Source organism: Schistocerca gregaria, chromosome 4, assembly GCF_023897955.1.
Source record: "Schistocerca gregaria isolate iqSchGreg1 chromosome 4, iqSchGreg1.2, whole genome shotgun sequence".
Lineage (NCBI taxonomy): Eukaryota > Metazoa > Arthropoda > Insecta > Orthoptera > Acrididae > Schistocerca > Schistocerca gregaria.
This window is the reverse complement of record NC_064923.1, coordinates 349,192,021-349,217,571: the sequence shown is the minus strand read 5'-3', so window position 1 is coordinate 349,217,571 and position 25,551 is coordinate 349,192,021. Positions and strand designations below refer to the sequence as shown.

At 43.5% G+C, this 25,551-nt stretch overlaps 1 protein-coding gene across 2 annotated transcripts in view; it reads left to right on the top strand.

The window, feature by feature from the left end:
• The first annotated feature begins 4,674 nt into the window (after positions 1–4,674).
• The window catches only part of LOC126365777 (glutamyl aminopeptidase-like), a 790,794-nt gene continuing 769,917 nt past the window's right edge, over positions 4,675–25,551 (top strand). Inside the window, exon 1 of one of the 2 annotated variants that reach the window (XM_050008333.1) lies at positions 4,675–4,834. In XM_050008333.1, coding sequence (XP_049864290.1) covers positions 4,720–4,834 — 115 coding nt within the window. In that variant the 5' untranslated portion in view covers positions 4,675–4,719. The remainder of the gene's footprint in view (positions 4,835–25,551) is intronic. The other variant, XM_050008334.1, reaches the window with a different exon arrangement.

Genomic DNA, 25,551 nt, shown 5'->3' with positions numbered 1-25,551 from the left:
GGTACAGCCTGCAGAACCGATGGAGCTGGACAATCGCCTTAGCCGCCACAGCTGTTCAACTTGCCAGCGCTCGTCCCGGCTTCCGCCGTGGACCCGGCGTCGCCGACATCGCCATGGCCGCCCTCTTCATTTTTCGTCGGACCGGCTAAGGATGAGGGTGGGCGCCTCGGAGAGCAGGACTGATGTCGGGGCGTGGACAGAGGCTCGGCATCGATCCCAGTTGTGGCACTCAACTCCTCAAGCCACGCTGCTCCTTGCCTCCTCAATTCTCCCCCCCCCCCCCCCCCCCCCCCGTGCCTAACCGTTCAAGGTTGTCATAAGATGGCTCCCCACACGACAACGGTGCTGCATTTTGGCGGGGAGGAATTTGTAGTCCCAAGACATCGACTGCAAACTGACCAACGCAGTGCCGCTAAACGACATCAAAAAGGTGCTGACCGCGCGCCAACGAAAAGAGCGGGCAGCGCCACAGCACCCTGGAAATCTTGGTTTAACCATCCGCCTATCGGTGGTCGGCCCAGTTCGGTCGCAAGCTTCGAGAGCATCAGCACTGATTAATAGGAAGAAGTTACACAGCCTTCTTTCTGCTTGCAAGTAGGAGGCACAGGAACCTCATGAATAGAAGTTACATTTATTTTTCGTTTTAGAAATAAAATTTTTAATGACCTTAAAGTTTAATGTAGAGACAATTTTGGATTCCTGCCTCCGGCCATCGCAATTTCTATGCTTCCTTGATTGTGTCGGTTCTGTCTCTCACAGTAGCCGACATAACACACAGGAAATCAATTGGTGTGCCCATCAAATGTACGCGAGTGCAATCAATCAATAGAATGAATTGATTTCTCTGATCAGCTGATGTACACATAAAAACTAAGAAGTGGATCAGGAAGATAAATTTACGTTTGACGGACTTGCCATGTGACTTTAGTATAGAAATGATAGTAAAACAAATAAAGTTCTAACAAAAGGCATACATGATCTGCTTGCATTCCGGAGGGCAATGAGGGAACACCTCATTACAGCACGAAGAGGGAGCCCATGTACGGACTGACGATCATAATGAAACAGAAGAAGAACATTTAATTACAGCTGAAACCAAAAGATATAAACCATCATGTTCACCATGCACAGATTTAGTCAATGGGGTATTGGCTCAATGGCTCTGAGCACTATGGGACTCAACTGCTGTGGTCATTAGTCCCCTAGAACTTAGAACTACTTAAACCTAACTAACCTAAGGACATCACACACATCCATGCCCGAGGCAGGATTCGAACCTGCGACCGTAGCAAATGGGGTATTGCTGACGATTTAATATCTGCAATAAGTTGCCGGAAAACGCATTACAAACAGGCTAAAAGAATAAAATGTGATAGATATGATGTGTATATGTGTTTATTAAGAGGTGCCAACTGTTTTTGCTTGTATCACACAGAGAAAGAATCAAAAAATGAGTAGAGTGTGTGTATGATAAAAAAAGTTGTAATAAAGGCCCAACACGCACGTTTGGGTGGTTGCAAAATTTCTCAAAACTTCTGAAAATAATTTTTTTTGCCATTCTTCTATTGAATTACTGAGTGTCTTTTACATAGTACAAGTTCCCATTTTCAAAAATAGCACTTAAATACTGTGGTATCGATAGCAACGATGCCACGGCATAGTTTCAAAAGTTGGCACTACCACGAGACATCGACAACAGCGCCCTCTAGCTGGTGCTGTGCAGCTCTACGAGCTCCGCTACAGATTCTGTCCATTGCATCAGGTGCAGCCAGCCAGGATACATCGCTTCAGCATCGCACCTACGTACAAAGTTATGTAATCGTTTATCACTTTGTTTTTGCACCAGTAAACCATTTTTTTGCAGTATCGACTTGTATCACCTTTCTCCGTTCCTACCCACTCGCCGCCTCCCAGGCGGAATACAAAAAATACAACCTTTGGTTGGATATTGTTATACGGGGAGTCTATGGCTCTGAGCGCTATGGGACTTAACACCTGAGGTCATCAGTCCCCTATAACTTAGAACTACTTAAACTTAACTAACCTAAGGACATCACACACATCCATGCCCGAGGCAGGATTCGAACCTGCGACCGTAGCCGTCGCGCGGTTCCACACTTAAGCGTCTAGAACCGCTCGGCCACACCGGCCGGTACGGGGAGTCTGAGGAGGGATAGTCAATATTCAATGATATGGCAGGCATGATCTTTCGAAGCAAGAAAGTTTAGTAAACATGGGCTCAAAAGTGCGTACCTCCAGAGCGATGAGCATTTGTTCATCTTCGCTGCTGTGAAACACTCCTCTTCTACTGGACAAGTGCTCGCAGATCTTAACGCATGCATTTTAGAATGCATGATAACCAGACATCTTTGATCCGTATATTTTGTGAAAAGGAATGGCCGTATAACACCGTCTTTAACGAGGAAAAATATCTTTCTGTTAAGAATGACATGACGCTATCTGTTTTCTAGGAACCGTTTAGCCGTGCTGGTGGCTGATATTCAGTACGCTCATATTTTTTTACTAAGCGTCATTGGTGGACTTTGTCGAAGTGTCTCTGTAGCGCCGATGTCTACTGCTTTCTTCGTCTCATGGACGAACAGAGTGAGCTTTGCTTTATATGATCGTTGTTTTCGGAACCTGCAGGGGACTTATTCCTTCTGCATAATTACCATAACATGCGGACAGAAAACATAATCCAAAATTATACATCAATTGGACGACTGAGAAATAGCTGTGGGTGCCTGTTCAAGGACCCTGTTAGGAGCACTTCCCTTTTACAGCGGCCTTTGGTACAGAGCTGCTAGAAGAGGAGCTGGAGTTGAATTACGCTTAGGTGACGACAGTCATGCGATAGCTATATGTACGTATACAGGTGACGGTAGTATGGCGTGCATAAGATATTAAATTGCCGTGCACTGGCGGAGCAGTCATTTATTCTCAGATGATTCATGTAAAATGGTTTCCGTCGTGATTACGGCCGCACGTCGGGAATCAACAAACTTCGATCGCGGAGTGGTAGTTGGAACTAGACGCATGGAACTTTTCAATTCAGAAATCGTTACGGAATTCGGTATTCCGAGATCCACAGTGCCAAGAACCTGCAGAGAATGCCAGATATCAGACATTCCCTCTCACCACGGACAACGTAGTGGCCGAGGGCCTTCACTTAACGACAGAGAGTAGCGGACTTTCGTTTGAGTTGTCAGTGTCAACAGAGAAGTAAGACTGTTTGAAGTAACTATAGAAACGTATCCGTTAGAACAGTACGGGGAAATTTGACGCTAATGGGCTATGGCAGTAGACAAGAGAGGTTTGCTAACAGCATGACATCGCCTGTAGCACCTCCTCTGGATTCGTGGCCATATCGATTGGACCCTAGATGACTGGAAACCCCAGTCAGATGAGTCACTATTTCACTTGGTAATAGATGATGGTAAGGCTCGAGTATGGCCCAGATCCCACTAAGCCATGGAACCAGCTTCTCAATAATGAATTGTGCAAGTTGGTGTACTACATGATTATGTGGGTTGCTTTTGCATGGAATGGACTGGGTCCTCTTGTCCAGCTGACGCAGCTGAGACCATTTGCATCATTCGTGCACTTCATGTTCCCAAACAATGAGGGGATTTTTATGGATGTCAATGTTTGAAGAACATTGATGACAATTCAAGCGAATGATTTGGCCACAAAATCGTCCGACGTGAATCCCACGTAACATTTAAGGGGCATATTCCTGAAGACAGTTTCTGCAGAATATTCTGCTTTGGCAACACTTTCGCAAGTATGTTCGAATCTAGAGGCTGGATGCTTTAATAGTTCTGCAGAGGACTTCCAGCGACTTGTTGAGTCCATGCCACATTGAGTTACTGCCCTTCGCCGGCCAAAAGGAGGTCCGACATGATATTAGGAGGCACATTATGACTGTCACCTGTACCCGCCAGGATAGCCGAAAGCACTAATGCGCTGCTTCTGGACTAGGGTAGGCGCACAGGCCCCGGATCGAATCCGCCTGGCCGACTAACGACGAGGGCTGGTGTTCCTGCCAGCCTGGGAGTGGTTTTTAGGCGGTTTTCCACATCCCGCTAGGTGAATTCCGGGCTGTTCCCTACGTTCCGCCTCAGTTACACGGCTCGCCGACATTTGAACACGTTCGCACTGTTCCATGAATTACACTAGTCGCAGACAGCTGGGGTACACAAATTCCGTCCCAGGGGGTACAGGGTGGTGGCAGGAAGGGTATCCGGCCACCCCTTCATACTAACCTTGCCAAATCCGTTCCTAACAATGCCGACCCTGCGTCAGTGCGTGACCTGGCACCAGTGAAGAAAAGAAAGAAAGAAAGTTATGACTGTCACCTCCGTATATTTCGTTAAATCTGGCGCTCGTTAACCAGACAGCAGAGAATAAAAACACCAAACTGCTGACGACGGGGCGAGAACCACCTTGTGGATAGTCTTGTAAGGCAGACCGGCGCTCCCTCGTCTCCGGCGGGGACGCCTGTTGCCGGCAGCAACAAGTCGCGCCGTGCCGCCGGTGGCGCCGGCTGGTGGCGAGACTCGGCGCCGGGCGGCGTCGCCCTCCCCCCTCCCCTCCCCCACTCGGACAGTGGGGGAGGGGAGGGGGCGTCGGCGGCGTCGGCGTCGGCGTCGGCGTCGGCGGCGGCGCGGGGCTGGGCCAGTGGCAGTGGTGTCCGCGCGAGCAGCCACGCCGGCCGACATGCCGCAGCCGCAGCAGCACCGCTCCGCTTCCGCCGCCGGCGCCGGCGAGGAGGCCATCCGCATGGAGCGCCTGGGCAAGCTGGCGCAGAACGGCGCCGTCACGGCCGGAGCAGGTAGGCCGCCAACGCTGCCGGGTGCTGGCGACGGTCTCCGTCCAGCACAGTGGTCCCCGACAGCGCACACACAATTTCGCTGTTGCTGATCGAAATTTTCCTAATATTTTAGTGCAAGGGACCCGTAGCTTTGTGTGGATCCTACGTCTTCTCACGTGATATTGTATTAATGTTTGTCTATTCCCAACCTTATTCTTCAGTCTGACAGCTTATTGAGAGTCTGTAGCTGTGCAACAACAGTTAGTTAAGCTGTATCCAGCAGTATAAAATAACCTTTGCCTACTGGCAATTTTTTTGAATCATCATTTTTATGTGGCGCGCGCGCTGATCGTAATATTTCTATCAGTCCCAGTGGGTCGACAGACGCGCTGAGGTATGTGTTTCGGCAGAGCTGGAATGAATTTGTACACATCTCGTGCGTGTGTTCGTTTTACTCATTCGCGTCTCTTTCCAGTACACCTAAAGCTCCAGTGTGGAGAAATCTAGTATGTATTGTGGGACGCGGGATTTTTCTAATCAAAGTGTAGCTTGAATTGGTTTATGGTAAAGGTACGATTCCAATAATAAACAACACTTTTTTTGTTTACTCATCTTGAGTGGTAAGGGGCGAGAGAGAAGGTGAACTTCTCAGGAAAGGTCGCTTGTAAGCATTTTTACCGTCTTTAAATCTCGATAAAAGGTTACTGCTTGTATCCTATATTATCCGTACAATGACTCTTTCTGAAACATTGCTGGTATGTGAGGGACGAGATGAACGATGTACCGGTCTATACAGCTAATATAGGAGACACCCAATAACCTTTTATCGAGATCTGACGATGGTAATCATGTTTACCAAAAGCGGTAATAAAGTTTGTTTACAAGCGATCTTGACTAAGAAATTCATCTCCTCTCAAGTAATGCTTTTTTGTGGTCCTTTACAAATTTTTGTCAATTAAATACTTCATGGTCCGTATCATAATATGCTACTGAAGGTTTTTTTTTTTTGTCATCAGTCTACTGACTGGTTTGATGCGGCCCGCCGCCACGAATTCCTTTTCTGTGCTAACCTCTTCATCTCAGAGCAGCACTTGCAACCTACGTTTTCAATTATTTGCTTGACGTATTCCAATCTCTGTCTTCCTCTACAGTTTTTGCCCTCTACAGTTCCCTCTAGTACCATGGAAGTCATTCCCTCATGTCTTAGCAGATGTCCTATCATCCTGTCCCTTCTCCTTATCAGTGTTTTCCACATATTCCTTTCCTCTCCGATTCTGCGCAGAACCTCCTCATTCCTTACCTTATCAGTCCACCTACTTTTCAACATTCGTCTATAGCACCACATCTCAGATGCTTCGATTCTCTTCTGTTCCGGTTTTCCCACAGTCCATGTTTCACTACCATACAATGCTGTACTCCAGACGTACATCCTCAGAAATTTCTTCCTCAAATTAAGGCCGGTATTTGATATCAGTAGACTTCTCTTGGCCAGAAATGCCTTTTTTGCCATAGCGAGTCTGTTTTGATGTCTTCCTTGCTCCGTCCGTCATTGGTTATTTTACTGCCTAGGTAGCAGAATTCCTTAACTTCATTGACTTCGTGACCATCAATCCTGATGTTAAGTTTCTCGCTGTTCCCATTTCTACTACTTCTCATTACCTTCGTCTTTCTCCAATTTACTCTCAACCATACTGTGTACTCATTAGACTGTTCATTCTGTTCAGCAGATCATTTAATTCTTCTTCACTTTCACTCAGGATAGCAATGTCATCAGCGAACTGAAGGGGTACCGACTGGAGAAACGTAGAAACGCATGTGGATAGGAGTAATGTAACAGTGTCCTTAATCTTTTCGTGGTAGTGTTACTGTCTCTCGTAGCTCGTTACAGAATAATACTGTAATTATAATACAAAAATTTTAGCACAAGAATTTCATGTTCTCCTCTCAAGATACGACTGCTTTCAATGCCTTATGCTTCATTCTTCAGTTAGAAAATGCTTGGCTACGAGTAGCTCCTCAATGTAAGCTGCAGAATCATCAACAGCTATGACTGCAGCTCACATTGATGAGCTATTCGTAGCCACGCATTTTACATCCGATCATGCTGAGTACGGCATTAAAACCACCCATATCTTAATTAGAATACTATGCCATTGCTACAGAACAATAATTCTACTACTAACAGTATTGTGATCGCTACATGCCAGAGATTTTGTCATTGCTTCAATGCGATTATAATTTTATACAGTTTGTACCCTGTTAAAGATATTTCTGCTACAATATCATCACAACAGTGAGAAAGCCTGTAACGTGTCATCAGCAAAACGTGAAACACACAACGCAAACTGATGCAGAAATCTTCAGACAGGTAATGAAGATAAACTGGGGTAAGAAAACAGACAGAATGCTATTACTTGAAATACATCTTCACCAAAACGTGAAACACACAACAAAAAGCGATGCAAAAACAGTCAGATTATGAAGATAAACTTGGGTAATAAATCAGACGGAATTCTATTACCAGTACATGAAATACATCTTCACCAAAACGTGAAACACACATCACAAAGTGATGCAATAACCCTCAGTGAACCGTTACACGAGTTGCGTATCGGTCAACTCTTCAAGGGTAAAACCATCCATACTGCTCTCTACCACTGTCAACGTGCAGCTAAAACGAAACCGAGCTGCTACTGAGCTGTATTGACTTCAAGCTTGAGGGCAAGGACTAAAATGGACATAAACGTAGACAACAGCAAGTACCGTTTCTTTCCAAACACACACAGTTCATACTGTCAATATTTGTACTAATGTGCAGGTACTTAGAGTACGATATAGAAAATGCAGATAAATTGTGGTAAGAAGTCAGACGAAATGCTATTACTTCGTAACGAGGCACCAGCAATTGCTAGTCTTATACACGGAAATAGAAAATATCCACGAACAACCTCCAAAATATTACAGTCTGTGTTCGAATTTACTCTATGTATGAGAATCTAAGTACAAATTGTTAGGAGGCACGGTTATGATCATGCACAGCGAATTCACTCTAATACCACAACAGGTATTGATATTTTCTCCTGATCATCGGACGCGTCCTCACGAAGTTCTTTATGCAACTAGTGCTAATAGTATAGCGTACTCATCTTTTCTTCTTTTTTTTCCAGTTAGAAATTTCATATTATGCCGAAGTTCTTGCAACGAGATCAGCAATAAAACTGAAATAAATTTAGGCGCAACAAAACTGCTGTAGAAGTGACTAAAATTGGAAAAGTGTTTCACGCTAAATTATTTCGTGGCTAGTGTGATGTGACAGTAGAAACTCCATTACCACTGAATTGTTCCTACCCAGATTTACCTACTACGATGCAGCAAGCGAGCGTTGTAACTGCATAGTTCGATTGGGCATTATTCGTAATATGTTATACAAAATCCTGTTTTTGATCGATAATATTATCAACTACCCTTCTCAAGATTGGCGGCTCTCATATACGGGTCAAACACCACCTCAACGTAAATCAAAGTAGTTTATGTAGCTATTAACAACATATATACGTAGTGAATACTCGTACATGTTCCGGCATGTATCACAAAGTAATACTCATATATCATTTCAAAATCTACTGCTTTCTGTTTACCATTAATAAAAATTTGTAGTAAGATATTTGTGCCTGTAGATGTTTTTAAGTAGTGTAACGTTATTCTCCGGTGCACTTTATCCAAAATATTTTCTGTCGACTGTTGTACTACTAAATAGTCTGAAAGGAATTTTTGCATTGATAACTCTTCAAGGACTGTGCTAGGACGAAGCTTCTTTCGGGTTACCAGTTTTCTTCTGCCAACCAGTAAAACGAAAAAAATGTTACACTGCTTATTTTAACGATCAAGACAGTTGACTGTGGGGCTTCCACTAACATGCAACTGCTATTGAAAATAGATTCATAATAAGCACATAAATTTGTGTCCTGTCGAACAAAATCATACGAGTAGATCGCATGTAACGTTCGCCCTGAGCTAGTGTATACGAAATATGGTATTGTTGTACTAGGTGCTACTTCTGAGCTGCGAGCAAATAACCGCCAATATTCACCTGTTTATGATCGATGTCGAACGCAAATCTGCAATAATTACATAAATTAATCTTCCGTCAGGCAAGGAGATTATGAATCTTGTGTAACCAACTAACTCGCCCTCAGCGTGTGTATACGTCACATTAGTACTATTCAGCTGTCTGCGACCTCTGTGCTACGAGTGAATAAGCTCCAATACCCACCTGTTTACACCGGGCTCAGTGAGGCCAATTACAGTTTGCGCAGTTGCCGCTGGACGCTATTGCAGGCGTGCTTTTGTGTGGAGTGTCGCTTTTGTCCCCTCACCACCGCCGCTGGCTTGTCCCGACTCTCTTCCGCCATTCCCCTCTCCTCTCCTCCCGCCCTTTCCCCTCTCTCCATCCCCCTCTCTTTCTCCCTCTTTCTCTCTCTCTCTCTCTCTCTCTCTCTCTTTATATCTATCTCTCTATCTCCTCGCCAGCGAAATTCGCCTCAACATGTTGTGTTTGTCGCTCCTTTCTAACTTCTATATGTGCTTTTAACAGTTGGCGCAGCGAGAAGACGACGAAACCAAACCGCGAGTCTCTCAAAGAACAAACCTATGTTTCACTATGCTAACGATTCTTTTTACTAAACAACGCAAGTCAAATGAGCCTTTATGAAAAGAAAGGGAAAGTGGCACGCTAAATTATTTCCTGCTAAATCGTTGTAAGAGCGAGCTCATTATGAAGCATGCAGTTTCAATTCCTACTGTGTCTTTGATATGTATGTAGATGCTTGCATGTTGTATGTGGCCCATCAAGATTCTGATTTGTAAAGACAGTACATAACTAGAAACTAAAGTTTTCGAAGTACCGCAACATGTATCGTTGTGAGTTTCCTGTTCACAGCAACCTTTCCTTCGATACATCCCCCTTTAATACAGCATTTCCTCCAAAGACATTCAGACTCCATCCCACTATTTTTGTCTTGTCGGGCTAGAGCTCCACGATCTCCTTTCTTAAATTTCCCTATTTTCACACTAATCAAAGCAGTTTTTTCCTATTTCCACTTCCGTAACCACACATCATAAGACCAAATAGGTATTTGAGGACACACGCGATACAGAATAGTTCACTATATATTTGTCTTGATTGCAGTACAAAGAAGCAGTTAAGACAAGCGCTATATGTGTTCGTTCTTTCCGCGTACTGTACGAGATTGGAATAATAGAGAATTGTGAAGGTGGTTCGATGAACCCTCTGCCAGGCACTTAAATGTAGATGCAGATGTAGATTGTTGAGGAACGATATTCAGGCCATAGCTCCTAATGTAAATGGCATCATAAAGGACGTGGCCAACGAGAATGCATCTGCAAACAGTTAGTTGTCGAAACTCTCAAAAATGTGCCCAATACTCTACCAGCCTAAGAGACAGCAGCCACACGACTTGTGTAAAAAAATATACAGGTATGATTTTGGAAACCCGTTTAATGCATGGACACATGTATTGCATATCGAGAGGTTGCGGTTGAGCAAACGCCGTGCCGCTGTAGATGTCAGAAAGATGTGTACTGGCTGACCTTACCGATAAACAGATTGCTACCTATAGTATAGCATGAGTCTAATTACACGTGTTGCACAACGTATAAGTTAATGAACTGAATTTTTTAGACATATGTACCCTATCATGCTTGAAACGTGGGTGGTGTATGAGTTAATAACATAGGGGGCACATGACACTACTGGCTGAAACAATGGTCACTAATGTACCCTATTTATTACACGTCTCTGTGGGCTTCAGATTAAATACTAGTGCACAAAGACAAGAAAGCATTACGTTCATTATGTATTAACACAGGCTACAATGGAATTAAAATATCGATAACTTAGCAAAAACCAGATAATGAGTCTGAGATAAATATGTTGAAGTCAACACAACATTTGGAGAACTACTAAATTCGCTAATTGATTGCTGAGTTTTAGTCAAAGAGGAAGAAAAGAACTACAGGAAGAATCACACATGCATCTACTACTCTGACTGAGCCCATGTTGAGCATGTGGTTTCCAGTAAACTTACTTCAGTTAAAAATGTAAAAATCCTAACGTCCATGTCAAGCTCGGTTTGTAAATGCTACTGTTGCTGCCCATACTTAGCACTCGCACCAAGAAGCTAGATCTTACACTGGTTTTTTTTTTTTTTTTTTTTTTTTTTTTTAGTATGAGCTTCTAGCATTATTTGGAGAACTACTAAATTCGCTAATATGACAGTGATTCTTACGAGTGCTCAACAGTCAGATGATCTAAAATAAGGTAGCAGTCTCCCTTCTGTACTCAAATTTTAATATAATTAACCAATAATGGGAGTTTTTAGTGCTGGAGCTCAGAAACAGACAACCTCTGACTCCCTCTCTGTACTATTTCGCACTTCACTCAATAAAGCCTTCTCCACGTATTCACAAGCGAGTTCTGTTCTCGCTCTCCAGAATCTTCATATATGGTGATTCAGCTGCCCTTCTCGATGGTTTTATGCAACCCACAACATCCTCAAAAGCCACGGGCAAAATTATCATATCGCCTCGCTGGCTATACGTAGACCGTTAGTCCTACAGAAAATGAACAGGACCATTTTGTTGCACATGTAATTTAGTTAAATTTTGTATTGGGATACGATATCGATGGAAGCTACGGTTTTAGAGTTAACACGTTTTAAGGTCGGCTTTGTACGTTTTTCTTGAATTTAACTACATTCGATTTCCTATCAAAAGGTCCTGTTTATTTTTTCTGTATGACCAACAGTTCGCCTGTAGCGAGCGAGAGAATATAAAAATCTTGCGCACGCTGTATTTGAAGGTGTTGCAGGTTGCATAAACCCATATGGGCAATGAAACGCCCTGTATGTTATTTCTCAAATAAACACTCCTTTTTTCAGCACATATTAACTGTACAGGGATGAAAGAGGTGCCGTTAGAAAGACTATTAACATTATTCTGATATTGTATACCGATTTTACGCTAAAACGTGTGGACAATTGAGACTTTTAGCTATCATAGGCGAAAGGGCATCCATAGATAATGCCATTTGTAGCTATGTTCTTACTGTTTCTTAGCAAAGTGAACAACAATTAAACTAGCTTTGTCCAAACCAGGATGCTGCGGGTGCTATGCTCTCAAGTACAAAGAGCTGTATGGTCTGTCACTACACCTTCCAGACCTTATCTTTGGTCGGTAATGTACCCAGTGGTCCTAAGAATACGGGCTTCATGCAGAGCACAGTGCATTACATCGTGCACTGGAGTGTTAGCTCGAGACGCACCGATGGATACGAATCGATAAAAACAGTCTTTCATTCCACAACAGCCTTTTGTCATTTAGGGCACAAGCACAGACGGCACCCATCCGGCGGAGCTTAGCGCACAAGCAATATACCAGGCCCAGTGGCTTCTCCCTGGCATCTCCTGCTCCAGTCGCCGTGCCGGCATGTGTCTTTCGAAAATGTTGCGGCCCTCTAATGGCCTGTGACCCGCACTCTCTCCCCTGTTCTGCTAGCCTCTGTTCAACATATATCCAATAGGACTACCAACTACATATTTAAACTTCTTTATTTCTTTCTTTCACTGGTGCCACGACCCGCACTGACGCAGGGTCGGCATTGTTAGGAACGGATTTGGCAAAGTTTGTGGAAAGGGGTGGCTGGGTGCCCTTCCTGCCGCCACCCCGTACACCGCGGGATAAAACTGAGTGTAGCCCTGCTTTCTGCGCCTAGTGTAAGTCATGGAAAAGTGCGAACGTGTTCAGGTGTCTGCGAGTCATCTAACTGAGGCGGAACGTGGGGACCAGCCCGGTATTCACCTAGCGGGATGTGGAAAACCGCCTAAAAACAACATCCAGGCTGGCCGGCACACCGTCCCTCGTCGTTAATCCACCGGGAGGATTCGATCTGGGGCCGGCGCGCCTACCCGAGTCCAACAAGCAGCGCGTTACCGCGCTCGGCTACCCTGGCGGGTCAACTACACATTTAAATTATCCTCCAAAATAAAAAATTTATTTGAGATATTAGAAGTTGTATATGGCAGTCACTGATATTAACTTTAACCCTGCTCGTGCTGTCATTTATAGAGGGGATTAATTGAGATGAGATGCGTATACCAATTTAATGGAGTTTCATTGTGGTACGTGGCAGTTTTGAGAAAAACAGTCGCGTAACAACAATTATCTTTGCGCGAACCTGACGGCTGCGGGTGTTCTGGGCCTCACTATTGGTGGGTTGCAGGGTTTTATTGAAATTTTTCGTGGAAAAGTTGGTTTAGTCTTCAAGGAGCCTGATAACCTTTCAAGGCGACGGAGACACGAAGCTTGAAGGTGAGGATATGACAGTTTTCGAGAGATTATCACCGCTGCCAATTTGTGCCGCTTAGGTGTGCACCAGGTTGTATTTATTATTCGTGGGTCACCTAGACAGTTGAGGACAATGTAAAGGAATGCATGGAACGGCACAGGCGGAGGAACTCTTGGGACAAGAGGTTTTCTACAAATGGATTGACTTGCCCGTTTACTCGACGTAAATGCCATCGAGCACGTTTGGGATGCATTGGAGAGACGTATTGCAGTATGTCCACATGTACCAACGATCATCCATCAGTTGTCAACTGCGCTGGTGAAGACATGGAACGCCCGACCACAAGAACTCCTTACCACTCTCCTAGCCAGGGTGGCAGCACTTTGCAGCATGTGCTGCCGTCAGTGGTGACCTCACGCCCTATTGAGAATCATACCCCGCCTTTTGGAATATCCAGCGATCTATCTCGACTCGCAGTGACTTCAGTTTAATTATTGTGTTTCAACAAAAGTTTGATTTTAGATCTTCTCATTACGAGTTTCTTTCAGTTACCTGTTGCAACTGTAGCAATTCCTTCTATGCTTGCTCCAAGTTTCATTGAGTGTTAGTTGGCAGTGACTCTTCATACGAAAGCTACTTTCGTCCTACAGTTTTGCACATCAGTGTATTTGAAAATAAGAAAACGAGAACAGAACCTTAGTAGCACATTGGTGCATTAGTGTATTTCTACATCTACATGGATACTCTGCAACTCAAGTGCCTGGCAGAGGGTTCATCGAACCACCTTCACAATTCTCTATTATTCCAATCTCATATAGCGCGCGGAAAGAACGAACACCTATATCTTTCCGTACGAGCTCTGATTTCCCTTATTTTATCGTGGTGATCGTTCCTCCCTATGAAGGTCGGCGTCAACAAAATATTTTCGCATTAAGAGAAGAAAGTTGGCACTTGGAATTTTGCGAGAAGATTCCTTCGCAACGAAAAACGCTTTTCTTTTAATTATGTCCAGCCCAAATCACGTATCGTTCCTGTGACACTCTCTCCCATATATTTGTCAATAAGAAAATGAGCACAGAACCTTAGCAGCACATTGCGCTGCCAACTTTACCTAAGATAAAAACAAAATAATACCGGCCACTGGTAATATGTTCACAGTGTGCAGTTAGAATTACACATAGGCTACTGTACTGCGTTCACAGATATTCACGTGAGATTTTAACTGCGGTAAACACTGTCTTCGAAACTGCCCTTTAGTAGACCTGTCGTTAGAAATCTCAAGAGCAACAGGTTATCCCAGTTGTTGCACAGGATCGAAGTCGGCTGCATCTGCAAACACCTCTGGATAAAAGCATTCTCTAGGAATTCGCGATTGGTATCAATTTCGCTCTAGAGTTAACTGACGTATCTCACACATAACGCACGGCGACTATTAATACGAACAGTTGCGCAAAGTCTGGTGACATAAAGACGTTCTATCAGTAGAACTTCGCCGTCATTGCTTCATTATATAGTTCCATCCGAAAAACGTGTGTTAGGAATTTACGATTTACTGAGATAATATCCTACAAGCGTTTTCTTCTTAGATCATTGATAGCAATAGAGACTTCTGAACACAGCTAACGATTCTTAACCTCAGTAGACATATACAAAACAATGGACTGGTAGTGAGGCGTGTTATTTCATGTAATGGTCTGTAGCCAGCACTGGCTACAGAGCTCTGCATTGCATGTGTCATGATGTTCAGGCCGCTATTAGTTGCAGATCTTTAGATTACTTTTGCAAAAACTCGCTTCAATGTGTAACAATTAAGATTTAACAACGAATTAGAAAGATTTGTCAATCAAAAATGATTTCAGTGTTTTCTTATATTTTCATTTCCTGCCGTTCCCTTCAGTTCACAAAATAGTTGATGACACATTTTTATTGCTGCTCACTTTTTTCTCTTCTGAACAAGGGTCAAGGAATTCCGAGTAAAACGAATGCCAAGGAGCATCTTTTCCAAAAATAATAGTTGAGTTGTAACTTTTTGCTTAAAATACATAACAAAGTACCTGGATATAGATAGCACTGTAAAATAAATGCGAATATTTCATAGTCTTCTGGCTCTTGCAGAAGAAAAGTGAGCTATAAATAAAAAAAGAAGGCAGTTTTGTTTTGGCTCAGGTATGTCACACAGTAGTAAAACATCGGCTTAGTACCAGAAGCTCAGCGCCAATGTCAGTCTGCCTGTTTCAGCTTGTAAACGAATGATATAACACCTCTTTAACAAAGGTTTACCTTACCGCTCTTTTTGTCATACATTAATAAGCCTTGTATCTACACTCCTGGAAATTTAAATAAGAACACCGTGAATTCATTGCCCCAGGAAGGGGAAACTTTATTGACACATTCCTGGGGTCAGATACATCACATGATCACACTGACAGAACCACAGGCACATACACACAGGCAACAGAGCATGCACAATGTCGGCACTAGTACAGTGTATATCCACCTTTCGCAGCAATGCAGGCTGCTATTCTCCCATGGAGACGATCGTAGAGATGCTGGATGTAGTCCTGTGGAACGGCTTGCCATGCCATTTCCACCTGGCGCCTCAGTTGGACCAGCGTTCGTGCTGGACGTGCAGACCGCGTGAGACGACGCTTCATCCAGTCCCAAACATGCTCAATGGGGGACAGATCCGGAGATCTTGCTGGCCAGGGTAGTTGACTTACACCTTCTATAGCACGTTGGGTGGCATGGGATACATGCGGACGTGCATTGTCCTGTTGGAACAGCAAGTTCCCTTGCCGGTCTAGGAATGGTAGAACGATGGGTTCGATGATGGTTTGGATGTACCGTGCACTATTCAGTGTCCCCTCGAAGATCACCAGAGGTGAACGGCCAGTGTAGGAGATCGCTCCCCACACCATGATGCCGGGTGTTGGCCCTGTGTGCCTCGGTCGTATGCAGTCCTGATTGTGGCGCTCACCTGCACGGCGCCAAACACGCATACGACCATCATTGGCACCAAGGCAGAAGCGACTCTCATCGCTGAAGACGACACGCCTCCATTCGTCCCTCGATTCACGCCTGTCGCGACACCACTGGAGGCGGGCTGCACGATGTTGGGGCGTGAGCGGAAGACGGCCTAACGGTGTGCGGGACCGTAGCCCAGCTTCATGGAGACGGTTGCGAATGGTCCTCGCCGATACCCCAGGAGCAACAGTGTCCCTAATTTGCTGGGAAGTGGCGGTGCGGTCCCCGTACGGCACTGCGTAGGATCCTACGGTCTTGGCGTGCATCCGTGCATCGCTGCGGTCCGGTCCCAGGTCGACGGGCAAGTGCACCTTCCGCCGACCACAACATCGATTTACTGTGGAGACCTCACGCCCCACGTGTTGAGCAATTCGGCGGTACGTCCACCTGGCCTCCCGCATGACCACTATACGCCCTCGCTCAAAGTCCTTCAACTGCACATACGGTTCACGTCCACGCTGTCTCGGCATGCTACCAGAGTTAAAGACTGCGATGGAGCTCCGTATGCCACGGCAAACTGGCTGACACTGACGGCGGCGGTGCATAAATGCTGCGGAGCTAGCGCCATTCAACGGCCAACACCGCGGTTCCTGGTGTGTCCGCTGTGCCGTGCGTGTGATCATTGCTCGTACAGCCCTCTCGCAGTGTCCGGAGCAAGTATGGTGGGTCTGACACACCGGTGTCAATGTGTTCTTTTTTCCATTTCCTGGAGTTTATGTCTGCCTCTCTGTGATAATGCAACGAAATTATTATATAACTTTTTTTTTTATTGAAAGCAAACGTATTTTATAATTTTCTCTCCTTCTAGCACTATTTGCGAAAGCTTGGATCATTTTTTACTAGATACATTTTCTAACAGGCTTCCTATTTCTCACCTGAAGGATCCCAACTAAGATATCCCAGCTAAGATACGGAAAATAGGATGGTAACTACTTGTTGCAACCATTGCCTCTTCACAGGATAAGACAGCGTCACTGGCATTGTTCTGCATAAAAGTCTAAGAATTCTGAAGAAAGAAATCACTGAGTCAAATAATATAAAATAATAGTGATGTATTTACAGCTCAATCTTCTGTTGTTCTTCAGAGTTATCATTATTGTGTACAAGGTTCATAGTAAATGCTGATACTACTGATGTTAATTCACAATAGATTTTATTCATAATTTTTGTCTTCGTCCATACTGATGCAACATTACGCTTGCGCCGAGCTCGCCATCTTCACAAAAGGCATAGACATTTGACTACAACAGAAGCACGTATTTCTCCTACTGAGTCCGGATCCTATCTAATTTTCCGTAAAGGCATAAACGGTTGAGTGTCTTACAGTTATTAATTTCCCAGTTTTGCCCCTGACTTATGTTCCTCTCCTCTGTTAATCCTCCCTTCTCCTTCGTTACTGGGCCTAATTGTTTCTTATATGGTTCATGCACTGTTGTTACACTCTTGTTTTTATTATGTATGTTTAGGTTCAGAATTATGTCTCTGTGCACATTTCTGTATTAGTTTATTTCCTTATTAAATTTTTCATTTATTTATGTGGTCACAAACAGCGTCACTGTACCAATTCAGTCTCGCCACTTGACGGCAGTTCCTGTCAGCTTTGTAACGCCGCTAATTGAACTTTGTATGATCTAGACATTTTTGTGTACAGTCTTGTTTTTATAACATATTTTTTAGTTCAAATTTAGATTTTTTGTTCTTATTTTATACTTCTTTGTTTCATTATCAAGTCGTTCAGTAATATCTGTTGGCATAAATAGCGCCGCTTTTTTTATACACTGTTGAAAAAAAATCGCAACACCAAGAAGGAGTTGTGCGACATAAACGGAAACTGGTAGACGTGTTTCTACACCTAGAAGATGATTACTGCAATTTCGTGCATCGCATAAGAGTGGCGATATTAGCGACTTTATAAGGGTGCAAATCACGCTTGCTTTAAACACACGCTCTAGCTGTCGTGAGCGTTAGGTACCTCTGAGACTGAACATGGTGATCTGATTTTAGTCAAGAATTCCTTTAAGGCGACAAAGACGTCATTATCAATACCACATTGAGTTTGAACGAAGTCATGTAAGAGGGCTATGAGAAGCTGAATGTTCTTTTTGCGATACTGCAGAAAGACTTGGCAGACAATGTAGTCTGTGCTTCACTGTTAGCAGAGGTGGTCACGGGAATGTATGGTCGCAAGATGTTCGGACTCGGGACGACCACGTGGCACCACCGAGAGGGAAGACCATCGTGTTCGGCGTACGGCTCTGGCGCATCGTACTGCATCTGCAGAAGCAATTTGAGTAGCAATTTGAGTAGCATTGACACAACGAACTATTATGTACTTCAAGTACAGCTCCGAGCCAGAAGCCCTGTAGCATGCATTCCGCTGACCTTAGACCACAGCCATGTCTTTGGAGGGTAGGTTAGAGATCTGTTGTGTTTTCTGATGAAAGCTGATTTTGCCTCAGTGCCAATGATAGCAATATTTTGGTTAGAAGGAGGGCAGTTGAGGGCCTGCAAACAACCCGTCTGCGTGTTAGACAGACTTGGCCTACATCTGGAGTCATGGTCCAGTCTGCCATTCCGTGTGACAGCAGGATAACCACGCACCCTCACTGCTAATTTGTACGTCTATCTGATGATTCGACCAATCGATCTGCCACTCATGATCAGCATTACACGGAGTGTTTTCCAACAGGATAACTCTCGCCCACATACCGCTTGTGGACATGTTACCTTCGCCTGCTCGATCACCAGATTTGTGTCCAATCGAGCAGGTATGGGACACCATCGATCGACAACTCAAGTATCATCCACACACAGTGTCATCAACAGACAGCATCAACCATCACTGTATTGACGTATCAAGTGCAACAGGCATGGAACTCCATCCAACAAACTGATGTATGGTATCTATACAACACAATGCATGCACGTTTGCATCCCTGCATTCAACATTCTGGCGGTTACACCGGTTATCAATGTACCACCATTCCACATTTGCAATGGCACATCTCGCGCTTACGTTAACCTGTGATCTTGCAGTATTAATCACTTAATTCTATAGTAATTACTTTCTGGTGCTGCGATTTTTTCCGTCAGTGTAAATTCCCACCACCTGGCAGCAATTTCTGTTAGTTAAGTGCTATAACTCAGTCTTTATATGACCTGAATACTGATGCTAACAGGTGACACATGGGATCCATACTTTGCATGAAGACTTTTCAGTATGTGTACTCTTTAGCATTATTTGTAATATCGTTTGTAAATTTACTGTTAAAGACTTTCGTCAGCTACGCTTGTGTCTATGATTCTGTACTCTTATTTGGCAGGTGTTCTGATGATGGACTGTGTCTGAAACACGTCCATAACTAAGGATGTTTAAACAGCTATGGACCACTTAGTCTAGCGTTCTATTCAACAGTGGTATAAGACTCGTCAGTACTGTACTGTGTTCTAAAGGTTATTACAAAGAAATTTTGTTATTTGAAAAATGCCGTATTACCGCCTTGAGCTGCTGACAAAATACTTTATTTATACAACTAGTTTCTGACGTCTGATCATCATGAGGTTCGTAAAAGTATTCACAGCATCATGTCAGGTGGAGTATAAAATAGTTATCGTCACGTGATAAAACCATGAATAATACACTATTATCATATCGTAAAATAAATTACGTGGTCAATCCGCAAATTATCAATTGACGAGGTAATTTATATTACGATATGGTAACAGTATTATTCATAGTTTCATCATCTGATAATAACGAGTTTATATTTAGCCTAACTTGATGCTGTGAATGCTGTTTTGAACCTGATGGTAGTCAGACTATAGAAACTGTTTGTATAAATAAATCATTTTACCAGGAGGTAACATGACATTTTTCAAAAGTACCAGGGCTACTCGGAGAGTAAGGAACGATCGGTTGCGAAACGGAAACCACAGTGTAAATAAAACTGTTTTTTATTTGCAACAGTTAGCTACACTTTCCAGCTACTTTTCTACATAGTCGCCTCTGACATCTGTCATAGCCTTGTACCAACTTCCACGTTCCCTCGTCATAGACGGCAGTCTCCTGGCTTTCCGACAATTTTCTACGCTGGACTACGGCTTGTTGTCTGTGCCAAAATGTTGTCTTAATAACCAGCGGTTCATCTGAGCAGAGATGAGGACCAGGGGATGCCAGGCCCAGGATGTTTAATGGCGCCGGCCAGAGAGGCCGAGCGGTTCTAGGCGTTTCAGTCTGGAAATGCGCGACCGCTGCGGTGACAGGTTCGAATCCTGCCTTGGGCATGGATGTGTGTGTAGGTTAGTTAGGTTTAAGTAGTTCTGAGTTCTAGGGGACTGATGACCTCAGACGTTAAGTCCCATAGTGCTCAGAGCCATTTACTTAGGGGCTGATCAAACACTTTTCTGCTGCGCGAACGTCCTCATTGTCACTACAGTTTGCAGACGAGACCTGCCATGCTGAAGGAACTGCATTACAGTTACGCTATGCGTGGTTGCATGAAACCAGGCGAAATAACTCGGCAGGCACCTATACTTGGCGGGAGACACTATTTTCTAGGCAACTTTATAGTGTGCGGTCAGAACTGAGAATAGTGACGTGATGCGATCGACAGTCATGCTAGAGGCACTGCCCAACACATCTGCACGCAGCTTCATCGTATCTACACCGTGGTTTCCATTTTGCGAACGATCGGTCCATACCTTCCGAACAGCCCTATGTAAGAGCTGTAGGACACAGCCTCCCGAAAATAAATTGTGTAATTTTGGCTTTAATTGTACAGATGCAAAGATTTTACGTGAAAACAAAAAATTAACACAATTTTAACTATACTGACTAACAGTTTCCAAAATGTTTAAAAAACTGTGGTACCGGTAGCATTGTTTTTGTAAATTTATCAAAAATGTGATAAAATGAATTCAATACTTTTAGTAATTTAATTTTTTGAGTACACAGCAAAACTCAAAAGGCCGGCAGCTGTGACCGAGCAGTTCTAGGCGCTTCAGTCAGGAACCGCGCGACTGTTACGGTCGCAGGTTCGAATCCTGCCTCGGGCATGGATGTGTGTGATGTCCTTAGGTTCTTCAGGTTTAAGTAGTTCTAAGTTCTCAGGGACTGATGACCTCAGATATTAAGTCCCATAGTGCTCAGAGCCATTTGAACCAAAATTCAAAAGATAAAGGGTGAGAATTATAATGACATTCTGATTCTAATGAGCACTAAATTTACTGGAACTACTACCATTGTACTGAAATGGTGTACAAGAGGTTATAAGCGGTGTAACGAGAAAGCATTGTAGACAAACCAATTAGCACTGAAATACTGAAAGTGAAATGTTATTTTATCATAACTTTGATGCTGGATGGATAATCTGTATCCAAATAAACGAAGGTAACGGAAAGAAATATTGAAATAAAAAAATGTCACTGGACACAGAAATTACAGACATACTATTTTAGTGCAAGTGACAAAAAAAAGGAACATTTGGAATTTAAGTCCCGGAGACAACGTGTTCGTTAGGGACGCAGCACAAGCTGGGATCTTTTATAAAGGAAGGTGGTCGTGCCGTGTCAAAGGGACCATCCAGGCGTTTACTGTTGACGAAATCAAGGAAAACCGAAAGGCAGATGATGGAAGCGTAACTGAACCGTTATCCTTCCGAATGCAACTGCAGTATGCTAGAGACAGCACCACCTCACTCCGTTGCAAGTGTCAAAATTGTAACAAACATCAGAACAATACCATAAATGATATTTTTATGATAAAATAAATGAGGTACAATGCCCAATTCCGCTACAAATGTAATATTAAACAGTCATTTTTCTGGAGAACCTAAGTTTTCAATTAAAGTGTAGATTGCCATTTTCATAAATTAACCCTTAATTTGTGACTGAGTGTGAGATTGGCAGTGCCGTCTTGGGTCTCCTTGTAGTACAAATAAATCTTCGTTTAGAAAAAGTTTCTATACAGGGTCTTTTTGCCTCGATGTTTGGAGGCTCGAAGGCAACTAGACTACGACTAGTTTTCCATAGAACAAGGAAATAAATGGAATATGTTAGGCCTACTTCATGAAATAGATTTTCCCAGGTTGTTGTTTCGAAGAAATTTAAGATCGAATTCTTTCTAACTGGAGCTTGCATACTCTTCACAGATTTCCGTACTGAGATGGGTCTCTCCACTCTCAAGAACATCGAAAATTAATAGCTGAACGTACTGCGCTGTAATAAAAACAGAATTCGGTATAAAACTCACATCCCAGACTGCTTCGACATAGCTCTCATTCACGAGCTATTGTCGCCTAGTTCCCCCAGCACAACTTGTTGTGAGCTTTGAATGTCACGCGACACCGTTTCTGCTTTCAAACACGTGGACTTGTTTACGGTCTGCGAGCAATAAAGCCACGTTGTCGCGCAGCTTTTGCAGAGGAATGCTTGTATACAACACGCATCGGTTGAAATTTAAGGTCCAGTGTTCACAGTTGTGGAACCGTGACCACCCAGCGCGCGCAGGGGATCGGCTTTCGCGCACCCGTTGTGTTTACTAAGCATTGACTCATAAAAGAAACTATTCTGCTTTCGTTTTCTTCCGGAATCCCTATTACGCAGGACTGCGCGTGGCTCTGACATCGGGTGTAAACACTCGTGATACTGATATTATAGAATGAAGGACACACGTAAATAAACATACTCTGTTGGAAGTTACAGTTTCATTGCCAGGCAGTGAAGAGTGCTGTAGTCACGCCTCCTACGAATCTGCGCCACACAGTAAACAGCGGAAATGCGATGTGTCTTTGACACTGGTCTCCTATTCGGACGAAACGAAGATCCAGTTTCCCTTCTGCAGATACTAATTTGAATTTCCACCGTTTTCCTTAATAATTTCTGACTAATATCAGGATGATTCCTTAAACATGATATGGGTAACATCTTCACAACATCGATCGGCTGTAATAGGAGCAACATCTCTGTCGATATAGACTTCGTTAACACGATATTCCTTAGTATCTTCTTATTCCTTTCAAGCACTGCTGAAAGGCATTAGTATGACCACCCAATAGCGTCCAAAGTGTGTTGTCTATGATCTACACTTGTTACTTTCGATACGTATTTCGTCTTGTTTGCTCTGGGTCAATAAAGTCGTTGTTATTGTGAAAAAAAGTGACCAATGTAGCGCATTCTCTGCACTATTTACGTGTTACTAATGGGTTATGCTAACATCGAACGTAGCTTTAGGCTTCCTTCAACTAATTCTATGAAGAGTTAAATGGAAGTGAAACGTATGTGGTATAGAGTATTGATATTAAGAAAATGGAAACTTTAGGCTGGGCAGAGAAGATGGGTACAGCTGATATAGGGGGCGGATCTGGGGCCATGGGCGGTCGTATACCTGTCTTCAGGGTCAGGAGAAGTAGGTCGCTTTTTACGATAAATCGAAACAACAGGTTTCCAGATCCAAGGTTACCTCAGTCACATTAAAAATTCTTCAGTAAGGACTCACAACTCTCTAACACGCCAAATGGCACACTTACTGCATGTTAGAAGGAAAAAGAAGCCATTAGAAACATTAACACTGGACCTTTCACAGACAAAACAATTTTTGATCAAAACATGCAATCAGTAAAGAATTAAGTAAAGCATTTTGAAGTGTAGCTTCGATCTTTGATCTGCACCGTAGTTTGTGTCACTGACAACTGGTGTAGACACACAGAAATTTAATACCCACAACGCGTTTTCACTCTGCAGCGGATTGTGTGCTGATATCGAACTTCCTGGTGGATCAAAACTGTGTGCCCTATCGGTACTCGAACTCGAGACTTTTGCCCTTCGCCGACAAGTGCTCTACCAAATAAGCTACCCGAGCACGACCCGTCTTGAACAGAGCTGGGGTAGTCCAGTTAGTAGAGCACTTGTCCGCGAAAGGCAAAAGTCTCTGTTTTGAGTACCCATCCAGCACACAGTTTTGATCCGCCAGGAGTCTCATGTGGTATTATCGTTGTATGAAAGGATGCCAACTTACCTCCTCCTACTTGGACTTATCTTTGCTTCGAAAGTGGCTCCATTGTTTATGGGATATGGCCTTTTGCAAAGGTGCCTTACGTTTTTAAATATTTTACGTACGACAGACCTTTTATAACATATTGATTTTCATCAACTTGGCGTGAGGTCCAACGTAAAATGAACATGTTTTACAACAAATAGATTCATAAGACCAGAAGATGACAGCAAAGTCTGTCGAAACTGATTGTCTTAAATAACGAAATATGTTATGCAATCTTGGCCATTGAATGTTTTTAGCAAATATCGGAACACCTTCAAAATTATAATAAGATATTGAAGGCGTAAGCAGACTGAACAGACATATAAAGCTGTAAGCTGAAAGAGCGGCAACAACAACGATGATGACAACCAGCTTATGTTGCCACCGTGAATAGTGTGCCAAAGGATTGTCCGTGGGCAGATTTAAGTATATCACTAAAAATTCCTGTGTGTCCTTTTCGGGTCTGCGCCATATGTTTTTAGTGTAAAGAATGGGACCAAAGTGTTCGTATTCATATGCAATTTAATTATCAGTCTTTTTACTACAGTGGTTACACGGGGAAGTATAATGTTACAGAATAGCTAAATCCCAAGTTTGGACGATCACTGACCACCGTACACCCAATGGGCCACGTACTTAACTGCTAGGCGTCGTTTTTTTTTTTTCATTTCCTTTTCGACACTGCTGTAAAACTTGCATTCACTCAGCACTGGACTTTTTAAGGTTTCTCGATTTCTCTTGGATGCACGCTTTTCCCGTAACTTGTGTTTTCTATAGTTCCGAGCATATTTGCGAGTCATCTGAGCCAATAGCTTTCATTGTTTTGTAATTTTCAGTTTGATACTGATTTTTATTTATATTCGGTCGACAACAATGTTATTGTACTTGGCCTTCCGCGACTGTTATCGGGAACGCACGGTGACATGACAGTAAACAAAAACCATATCCCACACGTTCTCTGGTCATTAAAACAGTAGAGCACATTCTGATCGGCTTGAAATACACAGGTAAACACACTACCGAAGCGCATTCACTCCCAGGAGCAAAAATACTGTGGCCGTCTATAGTGTTCAGCAAGCTCTTCACAATGACATGCGAATCGATGTCCTAGCTAAACGTGTTTGCACGCTCCACGAATTTGTAGCTTTACACAAAGCTAATTTGTAACCAACACGTGCATGCGGCTGAATTGGTACGATGATGTGGCAGGCATAACAAACACTCCGTGACAAAGACATACAGACATGATTTATAGAACGTGGGGTCAGCCATTGTTAATGCATTTCTAGTCTCGTAGATATTAACGATTCACAT